We start from the raw sequence: 11,404 nt of genomic DNA, 5'->3' as shown, positions 1-11,404 counted from the left end.
ATGGCAAACTACGTTAATAGATGGTACTTGTTGTTACCCTTCCTGGCGCCAAAGGCTGGTCGTCTCGGGGAATAACGTGTGAGTGGAACATCCATGTTCAACTACGGAATGGTATCTCAGGGGCTAACAGTATAAAAATACCGGCATTCATCAGGACTGGTACAAACAGCCACACACATATGCATGCACGGGCAATAATCCTGAACGCAACGTTAAATCTCATTTCACCTCACCACCTATGACTGGACACATACAGTAAACTACGGTTATAACGAACACGCTTATAACGAACTGACTGATATAACGAACTTATTTTTTAGTCCCGGCCATTTTTTGTATATATGCTGTATATATGCTTATAACGAACTACGATTATTACGAACTAAAATAAGGGGTCCCTTTGAGTTCGTTATAACCGTAGTTTACTGTACTTCAAGTTATAGGGCGACTATAACGTTAGTAGGACAAATATTTTAGTTCGTATATTTTGCATTCACTGTTAGGCAGAAAAGGAATGTGTAAGTTCAGTTTCGGAAACGGTAACTCCAGTCAACAACAAAACAACCAAACACATATGCTTAAAACAGGTTGGTCTCACGAACGTTGGTTTTAATAATGAGAGAAAATTGTATTTTTACTAACTCGTTGAGCCAAGATCTAGGTAGTTTCGTCCAGATCGTTGAGTGAGTGAGTGTGCCTTTGAGATCGTATGATTTGCGGGTACAACATTACAAAGAGTTAAGCGTTTTTTTGGCCGATGACAACCTATCCACGTCATCAGTGTCAGTCCCACCCATGACAGTGAGCAGTAGCTTAGTTACGAAATGCAGTAAGCAAGGCCATAACACATTAACGATGGTCCGACTGACTATCAGTTACCACACTTAAGCTTTTTTTTTAGCATTCAGCACATAAATATAAAGCCGAATTTTTGTGTGTGCATAATCTTAATTGAGAATTTTCCAAACATTGTACAGGAAAATTCTTTATATTGTTTTTTCCGTGACAGGACCACCTTATCCTCTGGTTGTCATGGTACCAGGTAAATAGTCTGTCACTGATACGAGGGCGTGTGTCCCCCAGCGTGGCCAGGGCTTTGACACCACTAACTAGACCCCGACAATACATGGATTAACATAGTGTGGGTTTCAGGTATATACACTAGGAACAAGTATGAACTCAAGGTCACGCTGCACAGAAGACAGTGATGTGCTTCACTTGACTATTGAAACAAACAGCTCATACACAATGGCAACTATCCAGAAGTATGGCAATTACAACGATGAACACCTATTTACAGTACAGTGGAGAATACTTTCAAAGCCTTTTCACTTTAATACTTTATTATAACTTTAACAAAATGACTCGGATATTCCGCGCATATGCTAACGATGCCTTTGTCCAGTTAGATGAATATCGCAGATTTGAAATGATACTACCTTCAAAACTATACGCAAGTTCAGTCCGTCTTTATTCAGGTCAGAGAGTAGGACCGATGGTCAGTTCGTTGATTGTTTCATTGGATGTCATCATTTCCTATTTGCTTGGGTCGATGCCCATGATGTCAGTCACACGGTTGTCTGGTCCAGACTCACGTATTTGTCGACGTCCGCTATACAGCTGGAACATCGCTGAGTGCGGCGACAACCATGAAACAAGAAGCTATTGAACTCTTTCAAATTATCGATGAAACTTGTTTCTGATATTAATTGGGTTCAAAAACAGAACACACCATGTTTTAGCGTTCAGTGTATACTTTATAGTATGTAGAGCTGATTGGTGTACCTGTGTGTACCCGTGTGTGCCTGTGTGTAGCTGTGTGTAGCTGTGTGAATACCTGCAATTACGAACACTGGCAGCCACCTGCTCCTGGACCGGAGACAGCGATTGGCTTTAAGCCCTGACATGCCCAGATCCGTTATAGCAATAGGACCATTGCACGGATGAGTAGATGAGTCTCTGACAGGCTACCCAGACACGTCACGGTGTACCTACACCCAGAACAGGAGGCCTCTACAATATATCGGATGATTATACATTGGAATACTGACCGACATCTCCAGATATGACGACTACGTCGGATGGTAGGTACCATTACATGCATAATTCCACATACATAATTGCTATAACCTATGTCTACTCTAAGCAATTTGAAACATGGACAAGACTAGGAGCCTCTGGTCAATCAGTTCATGTATCTCAGAGTAGCGTGGTCAATAGTTTGTGTTAGCTGTTATAGGCAATGGCACGCAAACAGCAGGGGTGTCAATTTCTGCTAACATTTTAACACAGGTGTAATTGAAGGTGTGGTGTTCCCTTCAGTAATCTGATTGCTAGGATATTTTATACATCTGTTTACGAAAATGGAGAGGGGAGTGTGTGTGTGTATGTTTGTGTTTATATGTGTGTATGTATGTGTGAATGTATGTTTGTGTGTATGTGTTTGTGTATGTTTGTGTGTGTGTTTGTGTATGTATGTACATGTGTTTGTATATATTTGTGTACATTTGTATGTGTGTGTATGTATGTATGTTTCTGTGTGTGTTTGTGTATATTTGTGTATGTTTATGTGTGTGTTTGCATGTATGTGTATGTGTGTGTACACGTGTGTGTATTTGTGTGTGTTTGTGCATATTTGTGTATGTGTGTTTGACTGTATATGTGTGTACATGTGTGTGTATTTGTGTGTGTTTGTATATGTTTGTTTGTATGTATGTGTGTATGTTTGTGTGTGTGTGTTTGTATATGTATGTACATGTGTTTGTTTATATTTGTGTGTGTGTGTTTGTGTGTGTATGTATGTATGTATGTATGTATGTACGTACGTACGCACGCACGCACGCACGCACGCACGCACGCACGCATGCATGTATGTATGTATGTATGTATATATGTTTCTGTGTGTGTTTGTGTATATTTGCGTATATTTGCGTATGTTTATGTGTGTGCGTTTGTGCGTGTTTGTGTATATTTGTGTGTGAGAGAGAGAGAGAGCCTATATCCGTTCAGACACACACGCTCGTGTATGCGACAGATATCGTGAAGCAGACGTTGATGTGAAGACGTGGTACCCAGGGTCGCCGTTTAGCGTTCTAGCTTCTTTTGATTACAGGTGCAAAGAACAAACCATGCACATATTCAAGTGGTATTTGGTCAAAACATATAACTCTAAGCACCGAAACATTACAAAACGAAAGATAAGTAATATTTATCAACCGTTGTTAAAGGTCATAGTGCCCTGCTTCCCAGCCCCGACACTGTGACCACCTTATCTCCCGACGTCGTGGTGACTGCAGCAGACGCTAACGGGGATATTATCGAGTCGTTACATGTTGATAATTGGCTGGGGATTCTCGTATTTAACAGCAGGTATGCTTTTGTTGTACCACGAAATCCATGGAAGTTATGCTTTATTGAACCATTAGCAAAGAAAAACCTTCGACCGCGCTGCATTAATATTGCAAGTTGGATTTAGTCAAAGAACTGGTATTGGTTTGTTTAATCAAAGTATAAACAGATTTGAACTTCCATTCTGAGAATATAAAGGACAGTTTTCATCAATTGTAGCACTTCTTTGGCCCGTTCCTACACACTGACACTCTTCCTTTAGACAATGTGAACAAACCGGTAGTCATATTCTTCTATTGACAGATGAATAAGTTAGTGAGCGAGTATGGTTTAACGCCGCCTTTAGCAATATTCCAGCAATATCACGTCGGGGTACACGAGAAATGGGTTTCACACATTGTACCCATGACGGGAGTCGAACCCGGGTCTTTTGTGTGATAAGCGACAGCGCTAGCCACTAGGCTATCCCCACCGCCTGACAGGTGAATAAACATTCATGTATTGAAAGTAAACACACATCATTCTGTCTGCTTGTGCTCAATGTGTGGGTGTGATGTGTAGTTGTTTATTGCGGTAATTGGGTCATAGGCCCATGTACGTTTCAGACATAAACATTACATATTTCAGGGACGCATTACAAATGTAAGCATAGGCAACAATCCTTGGCAGATTTTGCTAAATTCATGAATATGACGGGAATTGCTGCCTACTAATTTTCTTAAAGGAGTAGAATATTTGACTTTCATAGTGGTAAACTGGTATTTACTTGTTTCTTATTGTAATATATGTCGGGCAGACAAACAGAAAATGTATAACATTTTCATGTTCACTGAGATTATAAACTTGGCAAACAAGAAGAGATTCGTCAACACCCTGCCTTCGCCCAGTCGTTGTTTGAATAGGCAACTCCTCTAACCTCAATAAACATCGAAACCCTTCTGCAGTTCCTATCTCTTATAGTCAGACCATGATACTCAGTATTTAACATTGTTGTAACTGGCACATGATTCCGTAACCTGGTAGCTGAATTCCTTTTATCAAAAATAATCTGGAAATTACACTCGCGCAACCGTTTCTGGAATACTACTAGAACATATTTAGATCACCAATGTTCGGGGACGGCCATATGTCACCGACTCGAAGCCTGATGCTACATATCTACCCCCACTAGCCCATGTTTTCCTACCGGCACCATCCAGTTGTTTCATGAAAAGACAACACTGTCTAGGATATCCACTATCATCCAATACTTAATACATTTAAAATTATAATCTACTTATAGATGGCTTCTTCCACAAAAATAAAACGATTCTAATGATGGGTATTGCTCAAGACCCCATACCTCTTCCCCATACAGGATAACAGGCTTTTTATTGTCAAACAGTTTAAATACAATATTTACTGGTATGTGTGAGACTTTAAATTGTACTTTTTAAAATATGAAATAAAGCTTTGTTATCTTTGATATTCAATGTGTCTGTACACTTTGACCAGGACAGTCTATTAGAGAAGAACACCCCTAGGTGTGTGAGCGTGTTGAGGCAATCTCATAAACTGTATTGTCTAGAAAGGGTTATTTATATGATTATTGCTATTTCCAGTCATACCAAATAGACCCTGGCTTACCAATACCCAGTGTTTGTCTGTGACTGTAACATAGTACAATAGTTATATAAATACAATGTGTGCAGCTGTTACAGTACACTATTTGTAATATCACGTGTGCAACTGTTACAGTACAATATTTGTAATATCATGTGTGCAACTGTTACAGTACACTATTTGTAATATCACGTGTGCAACTGTTACAGTACAATATTTGTAATATCATGTGTGCAACTGTTACAGTACACTATTTGTAATATCATGTGTGCAACTGTTACAGTACAATATTTGTAATATCATGTGTGCAACTGTTACAGTACACTATTTGTAATATCACGTGTGCAACTGTTACAGTACAATATTTGTAATATCATGTGTGCAGCTGTTACAGTACACTATTTGTAATATCATGTGTGCAACTGTTACAGTACAATATTTGTAATATCATGTGTGCAACTGTTACAGTACACTATTTGTAATATCATGTGTGCAACTGTTACAGTACAATATTTGTAATATCACGTGTGCAACTGTTACAGTACAATATTTGTAATATCATGTGTGCAACTGTTACAGTACACTATTTGTAATATGTATGCAGCTGTTACAGTACAATATTTGTAATATCATGTGTGCAACTGTTACAGTACACTATTTGTAATATCATGTGTGCAGCTGTTACAGTACAATATTTGTATTATCACGTGTGCAGCTGTTACAGTACACTATTTGTAATATCACGTGTGCAGCTGTTACAGTACAATATTTGTAATATCACGTGTGCAACTGTTACAGTACAATATTTGTATTATCATGTGTGCAGCTGTTACAGTACAATATTTGTATTATCATGTGTGCAGCTGTTACAGTACAATATTTGTAATATCATGTGTGCAACTGTTACAGTACACTATTTGTAATATGTATGCAGCTGTTACAGTACAATATTTGTAATATCACGTGTGCAACTGTTACAGTACACTATTTGTAATATCATGTGTGAAGCTGTTACAGTACACTATTTGTAATATCATGTGTGAAGCTGTTACAGTACACTATTTGTAATATGTATGCAGTTGTTACAGTACACTATTTGTAATATCATGTGTGCAACTGTTACAGTACACTATTTGTAATATGTATGCAGTTGTTACAGTACACTATTTGTAATATCATGTGTGAAGCTGTTACAGTACAATATTTGCAATATCATGTGTGCAGCTGTTACAGTGCAGTATTTGTAATATCATGTATGCATCTGTTACAGTACAATATTTGTAATATCATGTGTGCAGCTGTTACAGTACACTATTTGTAATGTCATGTGTGCAGCTGTTACAGTGCAGTATTTGTAATATCATGTGTGCAACTGTTACAGTACAATATTTGCAATATCATGTGTGCAGCTGTTACAGTGCAGTATTTGTAATATCATGTGTGCAGCTGTAACAGTACACTATTTGTTGTATGTGTGCAGTTGTTACAGTACAATATTTGCAATATCATGTGTGCAACTGTTACAGTACAATATTTGTAATATAATGTGTGCAGCTGTTACAGTACAATAGTTGTAATATCATGTGTGCAGCTGTAACAGTACACTATTTGTTATATGTGTGCAGTTGTTACAGTACAATAGTTGTATTATCATGTGTGCAACTGTTACAGTACAACATTTGTAATATCATGTGTGCAGCTGTTACAGTACAATATTTGTAATATAATGTGTGCAGCTGTTACAGTACAATAGTTGTAATATCATGTGTGAAGCTGTTACAGTACACTATTTGTAATATCATGTGTGAAGCTGTTACAGTACACTATTTGTAATATGTATGCAGTTGTTACAGTACACTATTTGTAATATCATGTGTGCAACTGTTACAGTACACTATTTGTAATATGTATGCAGTTGTTACAGTACACTATTTGTAATATCATGTGTGAAGCTGTTACAGTACAATATTTGCAATATCATGTATGCAGCTGTTACAGTACAATATTTGTAATATCATGTGTGCAGCTGTTACAGTACACTATTTGTAATATCATGTGTGCAGCTGTTACAGTGCAGTATTTGTAATATCATGTATGCATCTGTTACAGTACAATATTTGTAATATCATGTGTGCAGCTGTTACAGTACACTATTTGTAATGTCATGTGTGCAGCTGTTACAGTGCAGTATTTGTAATATCATGTGTGCAACTGTTACAGTACAATATTTGCAATATCATGTGTGCAGCTGTTACAGTGCAGTATTTGTAATATCATGTGTGCAGCTGTAACAGTACACTATTTGTTGTATGTGTGCAGTTGTTACAGTACAATATTTGCAATATCATGTGTGCAACTGTTACAGTACAATATTTGTAATATAATGTGTGCAGCTGTTACAGTACAATAGTTGTAATATCATGTGTGCAGCTGTAACAGTACACTATTTGTTATATGTGTGCAGTTGTTACAGTACAATAGTTGTATTATCATGTGTGCAACTGTTACAGTACAACATTTGTAATATCATGTGTGCAGCTGTTACAGTACAATATTTGTAATATAATGTGTGCAGCTGTTACAGTACAATAGTTGTAATATAATGTGTGCAGCTGTTACAGTACAATAGTTGTAATATCATGTGTGCAGCTGTTACAGTACAATCCTGCAGTAGCCCAAACCTCCGCCAAAACTAAATTACCTTGGAAGTAAACAGAGCAGATTACGTTTCGAGGTGTAATATTTCTGAAAGTAGTCTGTAATTGAAGGAACGTGATTTAAAGCAAATATGTGTCTCTTCGTGGCCTGATATGTTAAATGCTTCTTCAAGTGTCTAAATTGTATGTAAAACCCCTTAAAGAACATTAGCCGTCAGTCCACCTCCACATCTCAGGGCGGTATTGTTTACACGAGGTTTGGCCGAGCGGTTCTGAGTCTAATAATGACGGACTGCGTGGATGGGTTTAGTCCCATCAGTCAGACAGTGGAGGTTGGCCTAATATGGGTAACACCCATATCTAAATGGGAGCATCACAAAGTGGACTTAGTTGATACATTTGACAGCTTGGGAATTCATCTCGCCACCCAATTTTGCACAATACATACACCCAGCTTCCACCCCAAGACATTGTCCAAGACACATGGATAAGTTCTCGGGGGTTAGCAGAACTGTCAACTTCCATGACGGCCACAACTGGATGGACTTTGATGCCAGACATCCACCATGAACCGGAAGGACCACGTCAGAAAACAACTGCGAATGCTTTCACAGTCGGCATCCTGAGATTAAGCCCTTGTGGAAGTAATTAGAAAGGTCCTTGCAAAACGTCTGCAAAGGGACTTTGGCGCAGCTTCTCCGCGCAGGAAGTGGGTGTGCTGGGAAATCGAGAACAGACCAGTAAACCTCAAAGCCCACCTGCAACTACCTTCATACTGTGGGACAGTTGCTAAAGTTGGTTTAAGAAACTTATTAAATGACGTATGAAATTTACCTTTTCTTAACAATAATTATAACCCATGAAATGTACACTATACACATATTATAAGTACATTTCTTAATGTATTAACGACAGGAACATTTTCTCAAATTGTAGTCTATTTAATGTGCCAAATCACATTATAGAACTGTTGGACCAAACCAATTTAATATAGGTAACAGCTAGTGGATTATCTGTTCAATGAGCCATGTAGTTTGAGGTTTGAAGATGTCTGACTGATGGGAGCACACCCGTTGATGACGTTTGTTGCTAATCGATTTTCAACATACTCCAATCCAAGGTCCACACATTTCTGCCAACGATGGTGGAGTGCCTGGATCCCACTGGTGTAGAAGGCTACCCCCAGGTGGTGTCGAGCGCCGCTGGAAAGTTCTCAGCCAAACTAGGAAGGATTTATACTATATACAATTCTTCCCAGACAACATATTTCTGAGGGCATGAACGTGACTAAGTATTTTCTGAAAATGGATAAAATTGGCCTCCGAGTTTTGACGGAGTTATTTTGTATTTCACAAACATCTTTTATACCTTTTTTACTGATAGAAATGTGGAAAAAGGTTCATGTTGTGTGCACGACGTCACGTAATTTCGCCTGTGACTTAATGAACAATTAATTATTTACAATGTGTTGAAATGATATAAGAAACATTGGACCAATTAGAGTAGACTAGACAATCAGCAGGAAAACAATTCAAATGATCAGTGAGAATACTCAAACTAATTTCACCGATGTCCTTCCCTCCCATTGTGACATTACCTATGTCCTCCTAGTGGTTCGTCCTGGGGTATGTCTGTTGTTTACCAGGTGTGTGTACAATGCTATGATTGGTGCGGTTCTTGCCTCACCCGACGACGAGTCAGGTATGTTGCATGTTATGTTGAAATACATAGAGGATAGTTCATGTGCCGAGTGAAATATCGTGTTTCTTTCATCGTGTGACGGGGGAAGGAGATATTTTCACGAGTGGCACATCTCCTTTTTCCCCGTCACGAAATGAGAGAAACATGATATTTCACGAGACACATGGAATATCTTATTTTTTTATATACTTTGTTTCTAGCTGTCTACCGGAAAATTAAATTATTTCATTACAAATGTAAAACCTTGAAACGTAAATTCTCCCTACCTAACACACAGGGACGGTACACCACCTCTTGCATTTACGACTTAAAAAGTAATTTTGTGTTTGCAAAACCTTAAGAAATATAAGCAAAAGTAACTAAACATATTTAGTGTCGTGAAAATTCTCTACCATATATTTAGATATGATTATGTACAAAATGGCACTTTGCGAAACGAACAGTCTCGATTGACGAGTTAATTGAGAAATTCACAGTTTATAACGAAATATTTTCAAGAAGCGACATCAATGTCTGTCATTATTTTGTCTTGCAAGTGTGGAACTCACGTAAAAAGGGAGGCAAAATCTTGTGTTCGGGCTTGACACTACGATAAAGGGAGACAATTTGAGGGGAAGTCACTCTTGTATGACAATAGTTCCGTCAAAGTGTTATGTTCACGGCAGTGAAATATCAAGTGCTATGTTCACTGCAATGAAAATATCACTTTTCTCAACTCAGTCAGAAAGCTCAGTCTTTAACACTGAAGTTGATATAATAAATGCCGCCTCACGCCTGTGCACCCACACACTGTCCCTTCGCTGGAATATAAGGATCATGCGGCCATATATCATCATACAAACTCGCATAGTTTGGAGCGGACAAGCTATTGCCAAATCACAACCAGTAAATACGTTTGAAAATAGTTATCGACCTATCTGATTCTGGTTTCATATGACATTGTTGTTTGTCTTCCATGGCTCTTGATTCACTGTGTAAACATCAGATCTGCATGGCTTAAGGTACGGCTATAACAGGCTCCTCAATATATTAAGACCTTTGGGTGACCCAGTGTGTGTCCTAGTAGTCTCTTAAATTGTTGACTGCAGCTAAGTGGGTTCTGATCTCCGGGAGGGAGTCGGTAAAACACTCACACATAACACCACTTCCACAAGTCAAGGCCACTGATTGTTAGCAACGGGTCGAAGCTTTGAAGTGCAGGTTGGAGACATGGCTGTTTCTTGTCGGTGTCTGGTGAGGGATGTGTTCTACCAGATTCAGGAGACGTAAATCATATGGAGACATTTTAAGTCTTTACTGAGGTTTGTTGAATATTTATAAAAGTAATATCCATGATTTTATAGTATTTATCACTGGCATCAATCGTTCACAATGTGGCCTTGAATTGAGAAATTAATAATGGCACATGACCAGATGTTTACGTCTATGTATTGACCACAGATTTGACCAGGGAGTATTTGATAATAGTCGAATCGAGTCTGTATGGAACAAATGGTTTTGTTCCTGGCTGATTAGGTTCCCAGTGTCCTTGGGTCGACTGCCGGACGGGGTCGTCTCAATGTGTGACTGTCAACAGGAGTATAAAAATAACTAATTTGTTCTCATCGTGATATGGTTGCAATATTCCCGATGCGATGTACAATTATAACCCACTCACTCACTCAGTGTGTGACCTTGTCGTTAAAGGCGCCGTCCTTCCCCGAGTATGTAGAGTGTTGTTCATGCGAATCCATCTGTTATATCAAGACCGTATGTAGTACGGCATAAAACAACCGTCACTCACTCACAACTCTGAATCTGACAGATCACACACAAGGTGGACCTTGTCTACGTGCTTGTACTCATCTCGCGTCCATGCATGTCAGCATTGTAGGGACCATGCGCAATACGTATTCTGATCACGCAACCGTTGTGTAGCGCATGATATGAGGTTCATCTCGGGGCATACTTGCACCGATAAATACACATCAATCCATAAAACAGTGAAGGAGGGTAAACATGCGTCACAGTGTTAACGCTACGTTTTGTGGAAATGATGGCATGTTGTGCTTATGTAATTGACTGTATTTGGGGACGAGGATTTTTTTAATATCCTG

At 38.7% G+C, this 11,404-nt stretch overlaps 1 protein-coding gene across 2 annotated transcripts in view; it reads left to right on the top strand.

Moving 5' to 3' along the window:
* The first annotated feature begins 1,945 nt into the window (after nucleotides 1–1,945).
* Nucleotides 1,946–11,404, top strand: part of LOC124142271 (transmembrane channel-like protein 7) — a 46,287-nt gene continuing 36,828 nt past the window's right edge. The window contains exon 1 of one of the 2 annotated variants that reach the window (XM_048392762.1): nucleotides 1,946–2,084. In XM_048392762.1, the coding sequence (XP_048248719.1) occupies nucleotides 2,066–2,084 (19 nt within the window). In that variant the 5' untranslated portion in view covers nucleotides 1,946–2,065. Of the gene's footprint in view, nucleotides 2,085–10,390; nucleotides 10,610–11,404 lie in introns of those variants that run through there. The other variant, XM_048392764.1, reaches the window with a different exon arrangement.

The sequence above is a fragment of the Haliotis rufescens genome, unplaced genomic scaffold, assembly GCF_023055435.1.
Source record: "Haliotis rufescens isolate VD_foot unplaced genomic scaffold, xgHalRufe1.0.p SCAF_11, whole genome shotgun sequence".
Lineage (NCBI taxonomy): Eukaryota > Metazoa > Mollusca > Gastropoda > Lepetellida > Haliotidae > Haliotis > Haliotis rufescens.
This window is presented reverse-complemented; position numbering and strand designations above follow the sequence as displayed.